Here is a 25,058-nt window from a genome sequence, read left to right on the forward strand (position 1 = left end):
TTTATAGCCACTCCAGGCGCTGCTTCACAAACCACTGACCACCTCCAGGCGCGTATCCATTGTCTCTCGAGATAAGGAGGCCCAAAGAGAATACCAGTATCCAGGCAACACCAGCAAGGAACAAGGAAGAGAATTGGAGGGGGAAAAAAATGCATTAATGTAAGTATTAAATCCCACCACAATATAATCAGTTGCATTGTTCAATCTGTTTGTGCTAGATAAACAGGGCTTGTGATGTGGACTAAACATTCCATTACACAGCCAGAAAAAATTATAGTGCAAAATGCAAGCATAAACAGGAACCATTTATCAGGCAGACCTAAGGTAAAACGTCACAGGAAACATACAAGGAGATGTTAGGCAACTGCCAGATACATAAATACTGGGACACTAACCCAGCACGTCATCTTACAGCACTCCACACTCAGGAGACACCCCTAGCGACAGCTGCACACTGACTCATTCCCCTTTAACTGAACCTTCACACTGTTCACACTGTCACTCGAAGGCTCTCTGAAGGCTTGAGAATACATTGACGTTCTGTCTTCATCACCTCAGCAGAGGTTTTATTGGATTAACTGCTTGCTGGGTGCTGTATGCTGTAGCTGGTGACACGGGTGCAGTCTTTATAGGAGAAAACAAATCCGGTGGAGAAGATACATCTTGCCTCAGGGAACGGGAGAGACAATGCTGTAAGTATTAAACATTACACATTTTACCTGGAGTGAAGAGAAAATGGGAGGGTAATGTGTAGAAAAGATGTTAATTTCTCTTTCATTATATGTGTCGCTGATATCAAAGCTTTTTTGCGTGTGAAAAGTTTGTGCCCATCAGCATGAGATATGTGAGTGATGGCGGATGGAACTTTTCCATTTAACGCATGACTTTCCCAGGACAGAAGTAGCATGCTTAGACACAGAGAAAAGTCATCCTCTACTCTGTCCCGACAGCGTCCTCAGCCCCTAACTTTTTGTGTAACATTTTACATGTTACATGAGGCTTCCAGAGAATATTGGTGAGAAATAGGTGCTGACTAAGGGGGAACATTTTTTATTCATGTCACACGGGTCATGTACCCTAAGTTATGCAATTTAGCAAAGATTTGCATTCTTACCAGGTACTGAATTTTGTAACAACTTTTGCAAAGTTGTTATAGTGTGTAGTAACGTGTCCGTGTTTAGTGACGTACAAATTTTAAGCTCTTTATACATTTTGACATCGCTACTTGATCTAGTATTCACTCTCTGCCATTTCAGTGCAATTGACGAAACTTACATTTATATGGACCTTTAACGTTGTAAAACCAAAGCAATCCGCAGTGATGGGCAGTTCTGGCACAAGTGGGTTAGAGCGGATTGAACTGAACTCACTTATTCTTTACAACTCCCTTTCCCTAAATGACATTGGTTATCACAAGGCAAATGGTTAAGACCAAGTTAGAGAATACCAGAAGTGCCTCCTCACATCTCTTACAGATCGAGGTGGAGGTGGTTTCGGGGGGTTGGGGGGTGGGGGGGTGTTGTTTACTATCTTGTTGGTCACCGAAAATTGAGTCACTTTTAGAATCTGACAACATAAATATTGAGAAGTTTGGTCAGAGTCCAGCCCACAGAGGAATTAACAGATATAAACCATTGCATAAAGAAGGTGCCTTTCTTTAAAGAGTTACTTTAGTTTAGCATCTGAAACAGAAACAGAGAGCAGAGTACTTTGTGAATATGTTTCAGATTCCCTGTACAAAAATTAAAAATACATTCTGAACCCTGTGCTCTGGTTCATTCCCCCCCCCCCCCCACCCCCATGTTAATTGTTCAGAAACCTATCTCTATCTGCATTATTCTAATTTCTGATGAATAAACTTGGTTATCAGAAATGTGGGGAACCTTGGAACATTATGAAAAATAACACAAAGGGCTGTGTTATTTGGAAAAGCAAAATACCTTTCAGCACTGTAAGGGTTAACTTGTCCACTTATAAACAGGTGGAGCAATTCAGACAGACAAGAGGATGTCTTGGGTGCCAACTGCTTGGGGATGTTGTTTTTTGTTACCCAAGTGCATTGTTGCTAAGTTAGACACTTACCCTTTTTGAAGTTTGAAGTCCCATGGCACAGTTTGTCAAAGAGCAGGGGAGTTCCCTCAAATGCTCCCCCACTGAAACAAGCTCTACTTGCCCCACTTCATTCCCCAGAACTAGCTCCAGCACTTCGTCATTCCTCAATGGGCTGGAAATATACTGGTCAAGCAAGTTCACTTGCACACATTGTTCAACTCCAGAAAGTTAGTTGGTCAAGGGTAGAACTAGAGCCAATCTTTACACACTTTTATATTTATTTACAGATTTACACATTATGAGCATACACCTCCTAACACCAACAAACACAGTTTTAGTCAATGTCTATTGTTACAACCATGGCAGGAGGAGTGCACTGTTTATTCTAGTTCCACTTATTCACGGGCCACAACATATATTTAATTTTTTTTCCACTTACCGATACAATCAATCATCGACTCTGTTTTTATCCCAGAATAAAACACACCAACCAAGTTTATTTAATAAACAACAAAATTATCAGTTTATTATAAAACAAGTCTTAACCAGTAATGAAGCAAAGCATAAACACACAGATTGAAATATTAAAGTTCCCTTTTACCTTAGCCCCTCACACTCACACACACACATATACCGGTTAACCAGAAAAATAAAAGGGATTTTTGTTTAGAGCTTTGTTGCCAAAAAAAAGACACAAAAAAACAAAAACACTTAGGCTGAATACCTGCTCATTCTTGAAGCAAGAAAATATGGAAAGATGTCCTTTGTTTTGCTTTGGCATCCCAAATGATTATAAACAGCTGTTACTGGGATCTTCCTAAAACAGTTTGTTCTAGGCAATATTGAAGATGTTTGGGTAGGCTTTCCAAGAAATGCAGTTACAGAGGCTTCAGGAAGGCCTTACAGCAGAAATACTGCAACAGGGGGGTTTCAGTTCATACACATTCGATATGCAGGGTTTCTTCAAATACAGGCGGAAGGAGGAGACTGACGCATTGGATATGCAGGTTTCTTTCCAAGAGACAGTAAAAGATGAGCCGGGTTTTTCTTGGCAGGCAAAAAGTAACTGTCTTTTGTAACAATTCAATGTGAAACCAAAAGCATTCCAGAAGTCAAGCCTCTTGACCTCTATAAATCTTGACCTGTCACTTCTTTGTAAAAATCTCCCCAAGTCAAAACAACAAGCTCCCTGCTGGTATTTTTATCTGAAAACAGCTGCCTCCGGTAAGGGCTTGTTTGCAAGCCAAGTTCAGGAATCCTTCTGGTGACCTCTTCTAAAAAAAGACCAAGTTCAACATCTTTTCAACCTTCCAGATGAATCAATGTCCATAATTTAACTATAAATTGACTATTTAAAACATACTTTACAAAAAATAGAAGCACTCTCGTAACACTTTTTATAAGGGCTCATGTGAATCCCCAGTTAATGCCCACCACGTCCATACAATTAAACGCTGTTAATATGCAATTAACACACATTTTAGGAATTCATCTTCCTCTTTGCTTTTTACATTTTTTTTTCAATTCTTTCCCAATATCACGACTTGAAGGTTCTTGCATCTTGCTGCAATTTCCTGGCAAGTTTGCTCAGTTATTTCCTTCCCCCAATTATTCAATGTCTGATACAAGACATTCAGTAACTGCAATTTGAATGTATGCTCATAAAAGGAGATTGCACTGTCAATACTCCTGCTTGTCTGAGATACTGCAGACAAGAATTGGTTTCTCCATCCCTGCTTCTCTCCTGTCTGTTTTGGTTTGTAGGATGTTAACAAACCCTGCAAATCCCGATTATGCCAGGAATTTGCATCTGCTCGTGCATGCCATTCAGGATCTTGGACAATCCTAGAAATTGGTGATATCCTGCAATTTGTTGACAAAGAACCAATGGGGGAGATAAGGAGACTTTTTTTGAAGGCAACGAGCAGTTGTGATCTGGAATGTGCTGCTTGAAAAGCAGAAGCAGATTCAATAGTAACTTCCTAAAGGGAATTGGATTTACGCTTGAAAAGGAGAAATTCGCAGGGCTTTGGGAAAAGAGCAGAGGTGTGGGACTAATTGGATAACAAGAGATGGCACAGACATCCACCTTCTGTGCTGTATGATTTGCAGAAAGAGTGACAGCAAGTAGAAAGGCTTGATTCATGATTTTTCTTCACACACCCTACCTCCACTATTTTCTATTTTTTTTTTTTATTTTCAAAATATACTTTCTTCATAAAAATCTGTAAAAAATACATTTCCAAACAGTTTCAAACAGCACCAAAAAATACAAACATTGCAAGGGAGATCAGTTTCCTTCAATACAATCATGAGTTGCCTCACAACCCTTCCATTTCACTATTGTCATGCCAATTACATTTTTACATTTTACAGCAAATGAAAAGTTTCCCGATACAGTTCAAGGGGTTTCCCATGGATCCTTTCTATTGTTGGGTTTAAATAATTCAACATAGGAATAAGCATTGCCCATTGGATATGAAGGTTTGGTGCCTCTGTCTTTATTCCTCATTTGTGTCAGGTATGTTTCATTTAGAAATGGATATTTGAACACCCCTGTTATAAATTGACATTGTTTTTTAGCATGCTGCTATGGGTATTCAACCTTTGACACAAAAACATGACTTGCTAACATTTTCCTCTTGTGTGTACTCCGCACGTTTATCAGATGCAGATAGATTGTGCTATTGTCACACACGAACACACACACACACATACTTCCCTGATCTGGTTACAGTATGAGCTGATTTGCATTTCACACTGCAGCACAATCACACTCTTTTGCTGTCTCCTACACCTGACATTTTCACTGAAAGTTCTTCACATGCAGCACAGAAAATCCTCTTAGCTTGATAAAATGATTTTGCTCACATGTGCAAATGTTTCAAGGCTTCTTTCCTTTGTTGACGCATGGAATAGGACCAGAATGGTGTATGTGTGACTGTAAACTGGGGTGGCGGGGCGGGGGGGGGGGGGGGGCGGTGGGGGGGGAGGTTACCATATAGTGTCAGCTGCACTGCCCTTCAGCATTGCATTAAGTCCACTACTAATGTCAGGAGATTTAGACTGAGGGGCTTTGATGTGTGGGGTCGCTGATACAAGTGAGGGGGAGGCCCTCACTAACTCGAGACAAGAGCTTATCCATCTGGTTGCCAGCACTGCACCTGTTTGAGCTGATTGTGCAGCTCACTGTGGTTGGAAACTTAGTTTGGTTGTACAATAAGCTGTGGTTAGGTACATCCTCCAGAATATACATTGAGCTTACTCAAAAAGGCTGAGAAAAAAGGAGAGAAAAAGAAAGCATCTTTGCAGGTCAAATTTCTCTTAGCACCATGGATTTAAAAAAAAAATCCTAACCAGTAATAATTTTCCATTGCACACTTGATGATATCAACCTAAATGGTAGGATACTCATCGACTTGCTACTTATTAGTTTTCTTTGGTTGGCGTGAAGAGACTGGAATACATAGAATTACATAAAATGTACAGCACAGGAACAGGCCATTCAGCTCGACAGCTCTATGCCAGTGTTTATGCTCCACACGAGCCTCCTCCCACCCTTCTTATCGAACCCTATCAGCATATTCCGATCTTCCTCTCGTACTTATCCAGCTTCCGCTTAAATGCTTTGATGCCACAACTATTCCATGTGGTAATGAGTTCCACATTCCAACCACTCTCTGGGAAAAGAGTTTCTCCAGAACTCCCTATTGGATTTATTCATGACTATCTTATATTTATAACTCTTTTGGACTATCCCCACCCCATCCCCACTCCACCACATTAAGTGAAATGGTCCCAGGATGGCAGTGAATGACATTTAAAATTTTGGTGAGCTCATCTGACGGCTTGGCGAGCAAATACACTCTTGCATCTTTTCCTGTGCCGGACAGACCAGGAAAGTCCTAGGTTTGATTCCTGGCCTTTGCAGTGTTCATTGATCACAACTGCGGCTGCAATTGGCGCACTACAATTGGCCTCAGTATCTGTTGGCTATGGCGGTGGTGGGTGAGGTGTGGTGAGTGAGGTGGGTGCAATCAGCCATGGTCTTGTTCCTGTGATTCGTTCCGGAATGTGTGAATTTAAGGATCTCAATTCAAAGCAGGATTTGTGGCTATATCCTCAGAATTGGAATAACCATTCAGTATTTGCTGTTTAGTTCACACTTTGTGAATGGATGCGTGATTGTAGAACAAGAGTCAAAGCTTTCAGGAGGGGAGAGGGAAAAATGGGGTGGAGGGGGGAAGCCCTGGTTGAAACTGAGGTTTATCATGTGGAACCAATGGACCAGAATTTAAGGTCTCCTGTTAACTGTTTTATATTTATGCTGAAACCTTCATTCCTGCCTTTGTCATCTCTGGATTTGATTATTGCAATGTACTCCTGACAGGTCTCCCACATTCTACCCTCCGTAAACTTGGGGTCATCCAAAACTCTGCTGTCTTAACTCACACCAAGTCCTGTTCCCCTATCACCTCTGTGCTCGCTGACCTACATTGGCTCCTGGTCAAAAAACATCTTGATTTTAAAATTCTCATCCTTGTTTTCAAATCCCTCCATGGCCTCGCCCCTCCCTAGCTCTGTAATCTCCTCCAGTGCAACAACCCTCGGAGATATCAGTGCTCCTCATTTTGTATCCTTTCTGCGGCTTGAATGCACTGTTTGTCTGCAGTGCTTGGCACTGGATTCATATGGTTGACAAGTCATTTCTTAACATTGTACAGAGGCGGACTAAATCATTCACAAAGTATTACAAAAAACTTGCAATTACATAGCATCTTTCACCGCCTCAGGATGTCTCAAAGTGCTTGACAGCCAATGAAGTACTTTTTGAAGTATACTCATTGTTGTAATGTAGGTAACATGGCAGCCAATTTGTGCACAACAAGATCCCACGAACATCAATGTTATAATAATCAACTAATCTATTTTATATTGAGGGATAAATATTGGCTGGGACACTGGGGAGAACACCCCTGCTCTTCTTCTAAGTATTGCCTCGGGCTCTTTTATGAGCAGCTGAGTGGGCAAGCGAGGCCGCCGTCTAACATCTCATCTGAAAGATGGAACTTTTGACAATGCAGCACTCCCTGTACAGCACTGGGCGTGTTTAAGGCAGTGCCAATAACTGTTCCAATACAAATAATTTTCAAAGTAACTTAAGGACAAAACAACTGAAGTCGGAAAATAACTTTACAGAAAATGCATGCAACGTGGGGAGTATTATCTTGCGTTTTACTAAGATTTGCTTTGTTGCTTCACACATTTTTCGCTTAAAGAATTAGACGTAATTAAAAAAAATAATAATAGCCATGGATTTCTAAACCTGTAAACAAGATGTTTTTGCACAGTGAGGCTCAGAAAAGATGCAAAGCGCAAGAGATGGAAAGCCACATGCTAATCAACCACATGACCTTAGTGTTCGGTCTGGGCCCATTCAGCCCATTTTCCGAGGATGTCTGGTGAGCAGCATGGTGCAGGACACCATGTATTGACAAAAGATATAGCAAAGTCACAGAAGAATAGATGTGCACATTGGCAGATCTCTCGTGGCACTCCTCTGGGTAAGTAAGAGGACATGCTGCTTTATCACGAGAGTGTGCGATTTATTATTCTGCTGCTAAGACACCATTGTATTTAAAGCAACCAGTTTCTTAAAGGCCATAAATTCTAATTTCTGTAAGAAAGACATGTTTAAGTCCATTCTCGTGAATGATTGCTGCAGCAAAAGTGCTGCACTTTATATTTATATTTAAAACATGTCCCCACAGTGCAAACAAGGGAAAAAATGGTAGATTAAAGCAGGAAATGGGGCAGAATTTAGAGCCTTTCAAAATAGTCAACAAGATTGGCCATTATCTCAGCGAAATTGAGAGAAATAGTGAAAGCTCACCAAAATCAGTGAGAAAACGTTGTGCCCAATTATCTACATTTTAATCTTTTCTTGATGTTTCAGTGACAGAATTTGAATCGTATGAACCTGTATGTAGAATTGTTGCTTTCTTGTGCATGCTGCGGAGTCAGCAGAAAATAACTTAAAAGTGCGCTGTGATAGCCACTCAGTCACAAGAAGTTATGGATGAGGAAAACCATTTGGGCCATTGTAGTTAATCCATCCAAATCCACCCTTTGCAGTCTCTAATTATTTCTCAAACAATTCCAGGGTATTCACCACCACCACTCAATCTGTATCTCTATTCCATATGTTAACACTAATAGTGTGAAGAAGAAAGAACTTGTGTTTATATTGGGCTTTTCCTGGCCTCAGGACGTTCCAAAGCACTTTCACACCCAATAAAACACTTTTGAAGTATAGTCGCTGTCGTAATGTAGGAAAAGTGGCAGCCAAATTGTGCACAGCAAGCTCCCACAAACAGCAATAAGATAATGACCAATCAGTTTCAGGAGCGTTAGTTGAGGCATAAATATTGGCCAGGCCACTAATACTTTTCTGATGTCAGTCTTAAATCAGCCTTTTTACTACTTTGAAACTGTGGCTCATTTTATCCTGCAGTTACAACACAATTCTTCCAAGATGGTTACAAAGGCAACAACCTTCTTCTTGTTGAATACATTAATTCAAACAGCTCAGATACTCTTTTTGCTTTTTTTTAAAAAAGTACTCTTACCACCATAGCAATGGAAGTGGGTTCCTTTTATTCATTCAAGGCTTGTGGGTGTTGCTGACAAGGCCAGCATTTATTGTCCATTCCTACTTGCCCTTGAGAAGGTGGTAGTGAGTTGCCTTTTTGAACCGCTGCAGTCCATTGGGTGTAGGTACACCCACAATGCTGTTAGGAAGGGAATTCCAGGATTTTGACCTAGTGACAGTTCAGGAATGGCAATATAGTTACAAGTCAGGAAGGTGTGTGCCTTGGAGGGGAGCTTGCAGGTGGTGATGTTCTCATGCGTCTGCTGCCCTTATTCTTCTAGGTAGTAGAGGTCACGGGTTTGGAAGGTGCTGTTGAAGGAGCCTTGGGGAGTTGCTGCAGTGCATGTTGTAGATGGTACACACTGCTGCCACTGTGCGCCGGTGGTGAAGGGAGTGAATGTTTGAGGTGGTGAACGGGGTGCCAATCAAGTGGGCTGCTTTGTCCTGGATGGTGTGGAGCTTCTTGATTGTTGTTGGAGCTGCACCCATCCAGGCAAGTGGAGAGTATTCCATCATACTCCTGACTTGTGCCTTGTAGATGGTGGACAGGCTTTGGGGAGTCAGGAGGTGAATAACTCGCTGCAGAATTCCCAATCTCTGATCTGCTCTTGTATGCCAAGGATGGAGACTACTTGTCCCTGGCCACTGCCCTGTGACACTGCTGGAAAGAAGTCTGTGTGAGGACATAAACAGGCTCAACAGCAGCAAACACCCTATCAACACTTACTGTTCGGGCTTGCACATGCACATTTTTGCCGATCCTTCTCTTTGAATCACAAGCACTCATCTGCTCTTCCTTCCCTTTACAGCCTCTTCTATTTAATACATTGAAAAGCAGTTCACTGGCCTGAAAGTTATGGGCAGCCGACCAAGCAAGTCCAGGCCCCAGACGAACATGATGATTTCATCAAACTCGGCCAACCAGCCCTCAACAGGTAAGATACACTTTTTGTTGGCGAGGGGAGGAGGGGGGAGGTAACTATCAGCCAGGGTACCTGCTCCTGGCCACTGGTCTGTAAGCCTTGCTGGAAGACGTTACATAGAATTACATGTACAGCACAGAAACAGGCCACTTACAGCAGTGCCATCTCCAGGCATGATTGAATGGAGAATTACCATTCTGGCTGGGAATAGTGGTGTCACTACATGTAGCTAACAACAAGAGCGCTGCTGTCAGATTTTCCAGTAACAGCCCGCATCATGTTCCACACCTTGTCCGCCAGATCTGAAATATTGCGGAAACGGTTACAAAGTGACACCTGAGCCAGAAACACTAAACACTTTCAAAACACTCTCACCCCAACAACAGATATTAAGGAGCCAATGCAAATAACTGACAATTTTTTTTCTGCATGAGTACATTTTGAAATTTTCCATTGTACTCCGATAAACGGTTAAAGACCAAATACTCCCATTGAGTGACGGCAGTGCGAGCTGACCCAGCCTGGCCCCTTCATTTTCTTTCTTATGCAAAATGGTTATCTTAAGATGAATAGCTCAAAACGCACCAGTGAATCACAAAGTCCTTTACCCTTGTCAAATGACCTTGTCAATTTGATGAAGCTGTTAAAAAAGCATACGGGATCCTTGACGTTATAAATAGAGGCATAGAGTGCTAAAGAACAAAAGTTATGGTAAACGTTTATGAATCATTGGTTAGGCTTCAGCGGGAGTATTATGTTCAATTCTGGACATCAAACTTCAGAAAGGATGTCAAGGCCATGGAGAAGGTACATCTAGATTTACTAGATGGTATCATGAATGAGGAATGTCAGTTATACGGAGAGACTAGAGGAACTGGGATTGTTCTCTTGACAGCAGAGAAGTTGAAGGGGAAATTTAATAGAGGGGTTCAAAATTATGTAGGGTTTTGAAAGACTAGATAGGGAGAAACCGTTTCCACTGGCAGGAAGGTCGGTAACTGGAGAACAAAGACTCAAGGTAATTGGCAAAAAATCCAGGGGGGAGATGGGGAGAATTTCTTTTACTCAATGGGCAAAGATACTTATACAAGTCCAAGCTAGTAGTGCATCAGTGAGTGTGCACCAGGATCACTCTAACCAACACATATACAAACCAGAGCCTCCCCACCAGGGCTAACAGACTCTGTCTACCAGAGCTCAGCTCATAAGGGACAGAATCACGAGTGTTACCTCCAGTCAACGACGCAAAGGTCACTTTCTCTGCTATCCATGAGGTACGCTGCTTGTAAATTGCGATGGTAAGAAACATAGTTGAGAAACTGTTGTGTTGACTGGCATGTAGATCACCCCAGTATATAGGCCGCACCCTAGCGTAGATTTTAACTTTCATCACCATGCAGTAAGCTGGAAGTAGAGGATCAACTGCCCATTAGCCATCCAGCCTTTCCATTAAAGTCCACTACCACTCATTTCATTCCAGCTGGTAGAAGGCGAATTCGAGCTTTTTAGCTGAACACCCCTCTCTTCCCCAGAACAAAATATCATTAATACATATAACACCTAGCAGTACTGTGAGAGCACCAACAAAGACTGTAGCAGTTCAAGGAGTAGGCCCACCACCTTCTCAGGGCAACTAGAGATGAGCAATGGTGGGCATGCCAATGTCACCCACATCCTAAGAATAAATGAAAAAAAAATAGGTGACATTGCCAATATTAAGAGGAACTGAGAGGGCAGATAGAGAGAAACCATTTCCACTGGTTGGGGAGTCCAGGACTAGGCCACAGAGCCTAAAAATTAGAGCCAGGGCCTTCAGGATTGAAATTAAGAAACGCTTCTACATGCAGATGGTTCTAGAAGTTTGGAACTCTCTTCTGCAACAGCAGTTGATGCTAGATTAATTGTTAATTTTAGAGATTGAGATTGATAGATTTTTGTTAATTGAAGTATTAACGGATATGGGGTGAAGGTGGGCACATAGAATTAGGTCACAGATCAGCCACGATCCCATTGAATGGCAGAACAAGCTTGAAGGGCGATAGTTTTTCAATTGTGTGGCCTACATGCTAGTTAATGTGGTTATCAATACTTGTAGGTATGTATATTTCCATTTCTATGAACTGGAACCACACTCGTCAACAAATGAAATGTCTTTTTAACACCTCCATATCCGTTGAGTCCCAAAAATGGCTCCACTGCTTTCTCAAAATTCACAGATTGTTCAATACAGTCGGACAGCTATATTTAACCTCAAGCCAAACATACAAACTCAAAAAAATTTCTAGTTTTCTTCATCTAGATAGAGCTAAAGGTGCAACTTATAGTCAGTTGACACCAGAATTGTTGCATGTTTATCAAAGATATTTGGTGCAAAAGTATTGTTGGTGATATTAACAGGGAAACACTTAATGCATTCTTGACAGAGGTTTTATCCATGTAAAATAATAGCTTTACATATTCCTCTTTTATGACTATCAAGTACTTTGTGCGTTGGAAAGCAATTTGAAAAGTGACTTTGGGGGGGACGACATTTTGTTTTTGTGCAGCAGCCATTTTAACACCTTTTGTTAATCCTGATTTTGATTAAAAAAATAGTTCCTAATGTTTTTTAAAAATATGTTTTCTTTCTCCAGATATTAGCAAAGTTATGACGGTGGTGGCACTATATAATTATCCATCGTCATCTGATTCGGAACCCGTTATTAGTGTGGGTGAGAGGCTGAATGTTATTAGCGAGTAAGTGTTACTCTACGTGAAGCTGCGACATGCTTTGACTGTGGTTCAGCCGTTAACCCATTCGAACGTAGATGAGTAATTTTGTAAATGGGTTTTCATGTGCTGATTCTTCCTTATGTAACGTCCCAAATGCATATCCAGACAGGCCTTCGACCAGAGAGGCAAGAACCTGCTCTCATGGGCCACTCACCAATGAAATCTGTGGTGTAGGCATTAAAGGACTACTATTATTCCCTCCCGATCCTTCCCTCGACAGTAGCTCATCGACAGGAGCTACAATAAGGAATGCATCCAGGAATCCTGTCAATCTGACCTTCCTGAAGCTCCTTGTAAAGCCTGGCTCGGGTATAAAATTAAAACCCGACTCGGGCCCGTGTCCTTTAATATTTATTAAATGCCCGACCCAACCTGAAAATAACAAACATATTAGATTAAATGTAGATTAAAAAGAAAACAGTACGAAACAAAAGAGTACAATCCGGCCCGACCGGACCTGAGCCCGAATGCTGGACGCAGAATACAGACCCGACCCAACCCGAACCAGGCACATGTAGTCGGGTTTGGTCGGGTTTGGGTCGGGTAGGCAGGCTTTGGCTCCTAGGGTTGAGGACAGTGTGTGTGATATCAATAGCATTATAGTTGCCACCCTCTAGGATTTTCCTGGAGTCTCCTACAGCAATCCTGGAGAAAAGTGCTGGGGACGTTAAATAAATTGTGCACTTTATTTTCTTGAAATACTTTCCTTCATTGGTTATATTGAAAAAAAATTGGAGATGGGGAAAACGCTATTTGACTAATGGTTAAGAATAATCCAATTGGGGTGATTAAGAGTCTGTTTGCTTTACAATTGGCATGGGAAAATGTTGTGCCAGTTGGACAAATGTACAGCGACCGATGGTGGGAGTGGGAGGAGTGGGACAGTTGGCGGTGGGAGGTCATGTGACTAAAGCTCGAGGATTATGCCCAACCTGAGTTGATAAGCCTGGCAACAAGACAATAATGTATTTGCATGATGCACGTTGTCGGCTATTTAGGGGTTTGCTAAAAGTAGTGGACAGAGGCATTTCAAATGGTCGTGGGACTGTATTCATTACTAATAGCACTTTGTGCAGTCTCAACTTTAATATGTTTTGTGTCGCTTAAGGGAAAGATTTTCTTTATTCACTGTGAGTAGTGAAATTGCAAACATGGGTTAAAACCACAAATAGTAAATCTTCCCTGATTAATCTCTACTAGAATGACATTCTCAAATTAGACTGCGGAGTATTTCAGAAAGCAAATTTGAGTGCAATGTTCTCACAGTGGCCATGTACATGTGCGGTTAAAACGACTAGTCAATTGCAATATAAACGATTAATGAACTCATCTATATTTACAGTATGTGTCTACATGGATTGAAATGTAAATAGTGGCTGAAATCTCATACAAAGCCAAGCAATTTATATATTTGCATATCCATAATGATCCTTTTAGTGTCTTGAATTTGTCAAAAACCAGGTTAGGAGGGGAAGGGGGTGCAACATTTGGTATTTTTATTAAATCTATGCACGGTATAATATTAGTAAATTGCTTACAGCATATTCCACTGTAGTCTGCAGAAAATGAGCAGTTCTGAGATTGGGGAGAACTAGGCATGCAGAAAAGGCTTTGTATTCTCTTCCAAAGACAGGCTCATGTTGATTAAAATGCATATGAATTTCTTTTCTATTAATTTATAGGGAAGGTGATTGGTGGAAAGTAGTGTCCATGGCAACTGACAAAGAATGTCACATCCCTTGCAACTATGTGGCAAAGGTATATCACAGGTAAAGAGAATTCCCTCACCTTTCAGACATTCTAGGCTGCAATTATGTTCATAGTTTTGTATTGACAAGCAGCAGTTTTCGGCTGAAAGTTTTCATTTTCTGTTTCAGTCAGTGGTGAAGTAAGAGTGAAACTCATGGCAGTTACAGGTCTCACTCCCGTTTTCCACTCTAGTGCCCAATGTTCATCAAAAGTTGTTTTGTTTCCTTAAACTTTCACTGTCAAAGTGCCGGTCTTGACTCAGAAGGTAGTACTCATCTCTCAGAGTACTCTCTACCCTCTAAACTGGATGTGCTAAAGCCCTTGGCACTATTTTGAAGAACAAGGGAGCACCCAACATCACTAAAAGCAGATTGTCTGATCATTATCACGTTGCTGTTGGTGGGATCTTGCTGTGCGCAACATTGGCTGCCACATTTCCTGCATTGCAACAGCAGCTACAATTCAAAAGTTAATTTAATTCACTTTAAAGCACTTTGGGACGTCTCGAGGTTATGAAAGGCGCTCTAAAAATGCAAGCCTTTCTATCTCATCACCTACTCGCTCTGCTGCCTGCCTATTTCTGCTGAGATGCTTGGAAGTGACAAGACGTGGCCTGGTGGGAGCTAATACGTCATGTTTTCTGTGTCGTGCAGCATCATCGTTGAGTTCGAGTACGGGGAAATTACAGACTTGGTGAGGGCTGAATGAAACTGACTGTGCCTCCCCCCCTTTGTGCCATCTCACTTTCTTTGTTCTTTCCTTCTTCACCACCACCACTCCCCCACCAACCACCCACCCCAACCCTGCCACCAACACCCACTCCTGCCCACAGGTGGCTGTTTGAAGGCATCAGCAGAGAAAAAGCGGAGGAACTACTTTTGTTGCCCAGCAACCAGTCCGGGGCCTTCATGATCAGAGAGAGTCAGACCAGGAAAGGTAGGTGAAGGAAAGAAATCATGTCCGTTCCAAGTGGGATGCAATCTTCAATTCCAATAAATTTTTAATTCCAGGAAACATAAGAAATAGGAGCAGGAGTAGGCCATTCAGCCCCTCGAGCCTGCTCCGTCACCCAATAAGATCATGGCTGAACCTTTACCTCAAATCTATTTCCCACCCTCTCCCCATATCCCTTGATTCTCTTAGTGTCCAAAAATCTATCGCTCTCTGTCTTGAATATACTCAATGACTGAGCATTCACAGTCCTCTGGCTTAGAGAATTCCAAAGATTCACAACCCTTCGAGTGAAGAAATTTCTCCTCCTCTCAGTTGTAAATGGCCAACCCCTTATTCTGAGAAAGAAGCAACATTTGAGTGCTAAAAAAATCAACTAAGATGTTGATACCATGGATGAGGTCATGGTTTGGTTACAAACATCTGGTCTCAGGCATGGCAAAAAGATGGTAATTAAGCTGATGTGGGGACTAACATGTTGTTTATAGCATGTGGAAGTGTTAAAACTCAATTAAGGCAAAAGTCGTAAAAGCCAACTGGGTTGTTGGTGTTTATCCTTCAAGACGGCAGGAGTAAGTCTCATGCTTAGAGCAGAGTGGTCGAGGCAGTAATGTGGTGTCACTGATGTCTCTGTCAGTATAGGCCCAGTGCCCTCAGTATAAAACACATCTGTAAGCTTTTACGTGTAGCAGGCATCCGGCCAATGCAATCATTATGCCAGTAGTCTCAATTTTCGAAGATTGCAATCTGTAATGCGAGACTCTCTTGAGTAGAGAAGGTGGTGGTTGGGGGGATTCTTTCATATCAAGTAAGAAAGATTTGCAATAATACTGCCAGAGAAAAATTTTCAAGGGTTTTTTTTAAATTCCTCGCTTATGTTTATTACCAATTGCACTGTTTTAAAAGAAAAACCCTCAGCAGCAAATAAATCGTCAACTTGGCTGAACTAGAAAACTAGTAGGTACCAAAAGCTAAAAGTGAACAAATATTAACATGACATTTATAAAATATTAAAACTGACTAATTTAAAAAATCTCCAATCGATTATTTTCTGCTTTGAAAAGTCCTCGCAGGCCACCCCCTGGATGTTAATATTCTTTTATGGTTTCTGTATGCTTCAAAGCACATAATTGAATTGATTAGTAGGATCTTAGCGATATTCAAACCAGAGTTTGTTGTCAGCCATGGTTCTGTTGGTAGCACTGTCATCTTGCTATCTGAAGTTTGTGGGTTTAATTCCTACTATCAAGAACTGAGGACAAAAGTCAAGGCTGATACACCAGTGCAGTACTGGGGGAGTGCTGCATTGTTGGAGGTGCCATTTTTCAGATGAGACATTAAAACAAGGTCCCATCTGTCCTTTCAGGTGGATGTAAAAGATCCCATGGCACTATCTTGAAGAACAGCAAGGGAGTTATAACCCTGTGTCCTGGCCAATATTTATGCCTCAATCCACATCACAATAACAGGGCACCTGGTCATTATCACTCTGTTGCTGTTTGAGGGAGCTTGCTGTGCACAAAAGGGCTGCTGCATTTCATACATTACAACAGTGACTACACTTCAAAAATACTACTGTAAAGTATTGTGAGCATCCTTTGGTTGTGAAAGGAGCTATATAAATGCAAGTCTTTCTTTCTTAGAGTTGTACCAAACCCCAGTGATAATCAGAACTGTTACACCTAACCGCACTTTTCGATTAGTTTTCTTTTATAATGAAATTACAAATAGAAATTTAGACCACACAGACGGCAGGGATCTTTTAGGTCTTGATACATATGCTATCATTAATACATAAACTGATTTGAAATCATTTCTTAGATGATGCCCTGTATAAATAGTAAAGGCTCAAGCCAGTAGAAAGATCAGCTGATGGAAATAATGCTGTATGTGAAGTTGGTAATGGGTTAACTGTGCTGCATTACTGCTACGGTCAGCCTCACTGTGAAGATGTTAATCACACTCCACTGTTAACCGTGAGAAAATATGCTGCTGCATCGGTCATAAATTAGTTTAAACTGTTACTTTACTGAGTAATGCTAACCCCACTGAATAAACAACTCCATAGTTGCACAGTGAGTAACCCTTACCCTGCTGAATAAACAGCTCCACATAGTTAATATTGGGTAACCAGAGCTCCAGAGCAGTATGAGTGCTGTAACTAATCCTCAGAAGGCACTAGTCACTGCATTCACTGTATTGCGTTACAAAGTTTCTATTTATTCAGCAACATAAGGGTTAAAATGTTAGCAAATGTCAGAGTATTTGTTATAATTATCCAACTCAGTCAGTTAGTACAAATTGCTACTGCAGGAAATATTGTAATATCATAGCTGTAATGCCTTTAAGATATTTTTTAAACACTCATTAGGAATCAGCAAGGTAAAACTCAGAAAGGCATAAATGTTCTCTGCAAATTAAAAAGTGTGAAGACTTCACCTGCACTCCCCTCCAGAAATGGTAGATGAAGAAAGGAAACCAGATAAAAGTTCCAGTGTAAAAACTGGTTGCGAGGTGCTTATCGGTATTGAGTGGCTGCACCTGTGAGACCACATTCCCTCAAACAGGTGGCACTGAGTGTAAACCATGAAACACAGAACTGGTGACAGGAAGCTGCTTCTTCAGACCACCTTCTCTAGTCAGCCCCTCTCGGCTTTGGGTGAACACTGTCGACTGCCACAACACATTTACCCTTTCAACATGTCTCTGAGACAAACCCGTTAACCCTTCAACTGCTGAGGCAGGATTACTGCACTGTTTCGATGTCTGAGGGAGGAAAGCATGTTATTGAAAATGAGTCCTATGCAAATATAAAAATCTTGCATTTATATAGCGCCTTTCACAGCCTCAGGGCATCCCAAAGCAACTTATAGTCCTTTCTGGGTGTAGTCACTGTTGTAACCACCTCCTAAATGATCAGGAAATGGATGGCGGGAAGTAATGCCGTGTTACTCTGCAGGAAGCTTTCCAAAAACCTGGCTTAAAATCAGAAGCGAATATTTCTTACTGTGTCACAGAAATGAAGTACATTTTGTTTCCAGGGCTGTCTCCTTTCACTCTATGTCTCCACATCACCACGTTCACATTAGAGTACTGCTCGCAGACAACCTTCGACTGGTGGCTTGCAAGATGGCAAGAATGGCCATAATCATTGGGATATTGGAATGGACAGGCCCAGTTAGATAAAAGGGAGCAATACATTGTTTGTTTGGATCAGTGCTAGCACTTTTTCCCTCGATGTCAAAATATTGTGTGTTCAAGCCCCACTCCAGGACTTGAACACATAGTCTAGGCTCAGCTATGCAGTACTGATCCATTGCTGCATTATTAAAGGTGCTACCTGTGGAGGGAATTGCTAAAGCAATGCTCTTAAATGCCTGTTCAGCTGGAAGAAGAGCAAGGAATAGCAGTGCAAGATTTATCCTTCAACAAGCACCACCCCTAAAACAGGTCACACAGCACGGAAAGAGGCCATTCAGCCCATTGTGTCTTCCAAAGAGCTATCCAATGATGCCTGCTCCACTGTCTATCTCCTTGGCTGCACTAATTTTCCCCTTTTAAGAATATATCCAATTCCCCTTTAGAAAGTTACTATTAAATTTCCTCCGCCATCCTTTCAGGCAGTGCATTCCAGATTGTAACAACTCACTGTGTAAAATATATAACTCCTTATCTCACCCCCACCACCCCCCCCCCCCCCCCTCCCCCAACCCTACTTTTTCCAATTCCAGATCGAGGATTGGGGGAAAAAACATTGTGGAGATTCTGCTTATTCCCCTCCCATTCCTTTCTCTCTGTTCTAAATCTATATGTGCTCCTCTTGTTTTTTGCAGGTTGCTATTCATTGTCTGTTCGGCGATCCAACAACGCGTCATGGGATTCCATCAAACACTACCGCATTAATCGCTTGCCCAATGGCTGGTTCTATATCTCCCCTCGGCTCACTGTCCCATCTCTGCATGACATGGTGGATTATTACTCAGGTACGTCTCACCAAAGTTTTCAGCCTCTTGCGTTGCATCATCCAAAAGTTTTCAACAGGCTTTCTGCTACTGACAACAGGAAAAATTAAAAAGTTAGCATTTTCAGGCCTTTTAAATTCTTTTCACTCATTATTTTATTCCATTGCTGCTGCTCAATAAAGGGCAGCCTAACAAGTTGTTGGGAACACCATCAGCTCCTAGTTGCCTCCAAAGTCACACAGCATCCTGACTTGGGGAGATAGATATATAATAGACGTCCCTTCCTCATGGCTGGGTCAATGCACAAGAACTTTTGTAATTTAAGATGTCCCACCATCACTTCTAAGGGATGGGCAATAAATGCGCCCATGCATTATTCTTAATATTTCCGACGTCTTTTGTTTCTTCTTTTCTAGAGCAAATGATGGCATAAGACAGTGTAATAAATTATGCAAACTGTAGAGTTCTTTTCTTTGAATGTTAGAACCAATTTTGTGCCGTTACGGAGGATAGGTGCCAGTGCTGGGGTGTAGAACCTTGTTCCGTTTGGGTAGGAGAGTATGAAAATGTCTGTTCATTGTTTACTTGGACAAGATATTATTTGTCTGTTCTTAGATGGCAGGGAATGTCACATGGCTTTGTATCGGAGGCTGGCCTTGCCTTGTTGCACTTTGCTGACTCCACATTCTCTCTATCCTCTGCAGAATCCGGTGAGGGTCTGTGCTGCACCTTGAAGGAGCCGTGTCACATTCAGGGGCCTCCCATTGCTCGGCAACATCATCCAGACCCCATTGTGGTGCGGAAACCTCAGCTGAACTGGAATGCGGTGGACAGGTATGAAATACGCAGACTGTTCACATCACCAACAAAGTTCATCTCCCAATAGGCACCTCACATAAAGAAAAACAACTCAGAGCACTTTACAGAGCAAGAATAGAGAGCTACCGAGCAGCAGGAAGGTTTCATAGGAAGAAAGGGGTAAAACGATACTGTCTAGGCTTTAGGAAGCTTTCAAAAACAAAGTGGGGATGAGGTGGGAGAGAATTCCAGGGGCCAAGGCCATGAGGGCGGGGGGGAGGGGGGGGTGTTGGTGAAAGAGGGATGGTGGTGTGGAATTTTGATTAGGAGAGGTGCAGCATGCAGAGTTGTGAAAAAGAAAATTGATGGGTAAGGGAGGGCTGAAGTGGAGTCTCATTCCTCGGCTGATGAATATGCAGTGTAGGGCTTTAGCAGTGGTAAAGGAGAGATATCTTTGTCGAGGTGGAAATTGGCCATGTAATTGGAACAAATGCAATCCTCTAGTGTACATTGTGTGTTGTTTCTTCTCTGAAGCTCTTGTGTGTGAGCCTGTGACGTTTTTACCTTGCTGGAGTGCTCAATGTCCAACTCCTTCTCTCTTCCAGCTCCATCTTGATAAACGACGCAAAGGATTCAGAAGAGGAGCTGCCTGTCAGCATTGGCCTACGGGAGGCCATCAACTCTTACTTGGTCATGACTGAGGAGCTGGGGCTGGATGAGATGAGTGACAAAAAGACTCGATTGAAAGCACTGCAGGCCCGATTACAAAACAGCCAGCGACATGCTAACCTCAACACGGCCGGGAATCTCGGCAACCTCAATTTCAACTCAGCTGGATTCTAACCCCAAATGAAAGATGGGGCAGGAGGAGACTCTGTTGAGCACTTCATTGCATATTCCTTAAATTATTTACCACAGTTATTATTCTGGTGCAGTTGAGCTGCACTTTGTTATTTGCTGTTTTTTTTAAATGAAAGAAATCAAATGCCGTATTTGGGGCAACATAGTCTGTTCCTGTCAGTCTTGTGGGGTGGAGGAAGATCTGAAACAGTGTTGCCAACTCTGGTTCCACATATTCCTGGAGGTTTTATCACATGACCTCCTGCTCCAACCCCAAACACCCTTCTTTTTGCCCCATCTCCAAAATTTTTATAACTAAGAAACAAAAACGTTCAAAGAAATTGAAAAACATAGCACTTTTTAAAAAATGCCTCTTAATTTTCCTCCTGGTTGTCGCTTGCAGCAGCATTCAGGAGATTAATCTTTAATTCCTGAAGACCCCAGGGCAATCCTGGAGAGTTGGGAACCCGAGGTGGAAATGATTTATTGGCCGTTTGGAGAAGTTCCTTTGTGTGGGATTTTATTGACTGCAGTTCCTGCCACTCTGTGTTCTATCACTGTTCCTGTCCCTTATGTTAGAATATAGCTGACTCCCCGCTATGACAAGGACATTACAACTTGGCAATGCTTTTGAAAGTTTTCCCATTTGTTCCCTTCTTCTCCTGAAGTTGCTCGGGACAGAATTCCACCTGCAGCTTTGTACTGTGCCCAGGTGGCTTTTCTGCAGGCGTGAGCCCAGACAGGGAGGGGCAGAGAGCTATTCAACACTGAAAGCATCACAGTCTAGCCCAACACTATCCTTACCCAGCACTGAATGGTAATCAGGAGTTGCAGTAATTGCCTCACTTTCTTCAATTCTAGCCAAGAGATAGCTTAGGCCATCTGAAGTAATCTGATCGCCATCCAAGATTGGCTCGTTCGGTACAGACTGCGTTATCAGACTTGGAGGCTTGCTGGTCTTTATAACTCAATGACAACAGAGAACAATATTAGGTTGTTGTACAACTAGCATTCTATCTGATCCCCTAAGATTCCTGCCCAGCAAGTTTGGTTAAAATGCCCCCACTACCGTTTCACTGAATTTCTGGAGTGGAGATTTTCTTTTAAAAACTAAAGCAAGATTTTTTTTCTGCTAGCACTTTTGAACCTTGTTTAACTCAGCACCAAAAGCATGGGGCTTACAACAACAACTTATATTTATACAATGCCCTTAACGCAATAAAACGCCCTAAGGAGCTTCACAGGAGCATTATAAAACAAAATATGACACTGAGTTAAATAAAGAGATATTCGGGCAGATGACCAAAAGCTTGGTCAAAGAAGTAGGTTTTAAGGAGTGTCTTAAAGGAGGAAAGCGAGGTAGAGAGGCGGAGAGGTTTAGGGAGAGAATCCCAGAGCTTCGGGCCTCGGCAGCTGAAGGTGCGGCCTTCAATGGTGGAGCAATTAAAATCAGGGATGCTCAAGAGGCCAGAATTAGATGAGTGCAGATATCTCGGAGGGTTGTGGGGCTGGAGGAGATTACAGAGGTAGGGCGGGGTGAGGCCATGGAGGGATTTGAAACAAGGATGAGAATTTTAATATCAAGACGTTGCTTGACCGAGAACGTAAAATTACATAGATTTTACAGCACAGATACCGAGCATTCAGCCCAACTGGTACATTCTGTTGTTTATACTCCACAAAAGCCTCTTCTCACCCCTCTTCACCTAACACTATCAACATACCCCTCTATTCCTTTCTCTTTTATGTATTTATCTAGCTTCCCCCTTAAATGCATTTATGTTATTTGCCTCAACTATTCCATGTGGTAGCAAGTTCCATATTCTAACCACTCTCTGGGTAAAGAAGTTTCTCCTGAATTCCCTATTGGATTTTTAGTCACAATTTAAGTAAATAGCAAATTATTGTCAATGTTAAACCATTGTGTGGGTTTGCAAGTGTCATAAGGATAGGCAATGAGCAATTACAATATTACTAGTTCTTTGTGACTAATTTCAGAGTTAGGAAAGATATTTTTGTATCAGCCCCTAGGATCAAGTTGTAGCTTTGATAACTAAAACGGCAAAGCAAGCTAAAAGCAATTTTATGCCCCTTTATGTTTTCAGTGACCAACGTTACTTCCTGTAGAATTAGCAGGATCTAGTTCAGAGGAACTCATGTGGTATGAGCGTGCTGTCTAGCCACCAAATGGAAAATTCCGTCAGGTCCTTTACAAAACTCCATCCAGCTTGTGGAAACAACATGAGCTTTAACGCTAACCCAATGCCACAACAATAACTGTGTGCAATACTCCGATGGCGAAACTTCGATAGCCTTGGAGGTTGTCACGCAGTCTTAATCTGGTGCTGCAATTGTTTAAAACATAAAGAATTGAATCATTTCCAACGTTCTCAGAACCAAAGCCACTAAAATGCAAAATTCAGAGGCTTCAATCCATCATCTGCGCTTATGAGGAATTACCAAAGGTCTGCATTCCAGTTAGGGTTGGTAACTCCGGTTGGATGTATTCCTAGAGATTTCATCACATGATCTCCCGCCTTCAACCACCTCACCCAAGCAGCCATTTTTTTCAAATTTCCAATATTTTTGTAACTAAGGAACAGTTTAGGGTGGCACAGCGGCACAGTGGTTTGCACCACAGCCTCACAGCTCCAGGGACCCGGGTTCGATTCTGGGTACTGCCTGTGCGGAGTTTGAAAGTTCTCCGTGTGACCGCATGGGTTTCCGCCGGGTGCTCCGGTTTCCTCCCACAGCCAAAGACTTGCAGGTGATAGGTAAATTGGCCATTATAAATTTCCCCTAGTGTAGGTAGGTGGTAGGGAATATGGGATTACTGTAGGGTTAGTATAAATGGGTGGTTGTTGGTTGGCACAGACTCGGTGGGCCGAAGGGCCTGTTTCAGTGTTGTATCTCTAAATAAAAAATAAATAAAACAATGTTTAATACCCCTGGTATTTTTATCCTGCAGCAGTGTCCGGGAGATTAATTTTTAATTCCCGGAGAGTCCAGGACAATCCTGGAGTGTTGGCAACCCTAAATCTATGAGTGTTATATGCTTTGACTGGGAATTCCAGGTGATTGGAATCAGTAGGGAGTCCTGCGCATTTGGGATTATAGGGATTTTGGGATGGCACTCACAAGGATCCCTACGCAGGAAATCACAGCCCACAATATCTGCAGTCCTGCATTTTTTTAGCTAGTGCTCCCTAAGAGCAGCACTCCACACTGGCAATGTCCTATCTGGAATCAACTCCTATATCCAATAGGCAAGTGGTCTTGGACATTGGAAGTCTATCCAATGGGAACTGGTGTAGTTCATTGGAATTGTGTGCAAATGGAATGAATAGGAAATAGCTTAGTCCATTGGATTTCTATAAGATGGGAATGAAGAGGGAATGGTTTGCTTTCTTGGAATTCTATGCTTGGATCAGGAATGCATTCTGCTTCAATGAAACAAGAAATTGAAATTTGAAAACTTTGCCTCAAATGTAATATTGAGCAACAGTGTTCAAAGGTGGTTTTGTCTAATTTATTTGACAAATTCAGTGGTCATATTGTAAAAATATTTTGACTTATTTAGTTATTATTGCTATTGTGAATAAAGCAGACTTTGTAATAAAGTCATTTCATCGATTCATTGTTTCATTAAGGAGCTAAAAGCCACGCTAAAAAGATCAGAGCAACACAGAATTAACTATAAGATTTTCTGCAGTTATTCACCTGTAAATCAACCCTTTCAATGGCATTCTAGAATCTCTATTTTTTGCAACATCTATGAAATGTAATGCCTGCTTGATGAAAAAAAATCTAAATCTTTACACAAAGATAGAAAGAGTTTGCATTTATATTGCACTTTTCATGACCTCAGGCAGTCCCAAAGTGCTTTCCAGACAATAAAGTACTTTTGAAGTGTAGTCATTATTATAATGTAGGAAATGCTGCAGTTAACCTATGCACAGCTAGATCCCATTAAAAACAATGCGATGAAGACCAAATTGTCTGTTTTTTAGTGATATTGGCTGAGAGATAAATATTGGCCAGAACACTGGAAGTAGATCCCCTGTCCTTCTTCAAAATGGTGCCATGGGATCTTTTACAGCCACCTGAGAGGGAAGTTGGAGCTCATGGTTTACCATCTCATCCAAAAAGCATTGGGCAGAATTTTATGTGCACGCCGCAGATCGCGGCGGCACACTCTGATCTCGGCGGTCTTCCGGCACAGATGCGCTGTTGCTGAGCCCCCATCGCAGGGGGGGGATCATTTAAATGGAGGGGGTGGAGCGGCCGCCCCCGATGACGTAGAGGGAGTGGCTGCAGCATCCCCAGCGATGGTGTCCGGCACCACCGTGCAGGCACTGG

At 42.0% G+C, this 25,058-nt stretch overlaps 1 protein-coding gene across 1 annotated transcript; it reads left to right on the plus strand.

The window, feature by feature from the left end:
• The first annotated feature begins 401 nt into the window (after positions 1–401).
• Positions 402–24,319, plus strand: sla2b (Src like adaptor 2b). The gene is made up of 8 exons (XM_068048573.1): positions 402–692; positions 9,514–9,639; positions 12,261–12,363; positions 14,082–14,168; positions 14,981–15,084; positions 18,933–19,082; positions 19,766–19,895; positions 20,465–24,319. The coding sequence occupies exons 2-8, from the start codon at positions 9,561–9,563 to the stop codon at positions 20,700–20,702; spliced, it is 891 nt and encodes a 296-aa protein (XP_067904674.1). The 5' UTR covers positions 402–692; positions 9,514–9,560; the 3' UTR covers positions 20,703–24,319.
• The last annotated feature ends 739 nt before the right edge of the window (positions 24,320–25,058 follow it).

Source organism: Heterodontus francisci, chromosome 16 (genome assembly GCF_036365525.1).
Source record: "Heterodontus francisci isolate sHetFra1 chromosome 16, sHetFra1.hap1, whole genome shotgun sequence".
Classification (NCBI taxonomy): domain Eukaryota; kingdom Metazoa; phylum Chordata; class Chondrichthyes; order Heterodontiformes; family Heterodontidae; genus Heterodontus; species Heterodontus francisci.

What these genes read in the sequence shown, in the direction of transcription:
- sla2b (XM_068048573.1), top strand. Translation starts at nt 9,561, where the DNA reads ATGGGCAGCCGACCAAGCAAGTCCAGGCCCCAGACGAACATGATGATT. An exon ending in AGAGAGTCAGACCAGGAAAG is followed by an intron (nt 15,085 to 18,932) that starts GTAGGTGAAGGA and finishes TGTTTTTTGCAG; the next exon opens with GTTGCTATTCATTGTCTGTT. An exon ending in AACTGGAATGCGGTGGACAG is followed by an intron (nt 19,896 to 20,464) that starts GTATGAAATACG and finishes TCTCTCTTCCAG; the next exon opens with CTCCATCTTGATAAACGACG.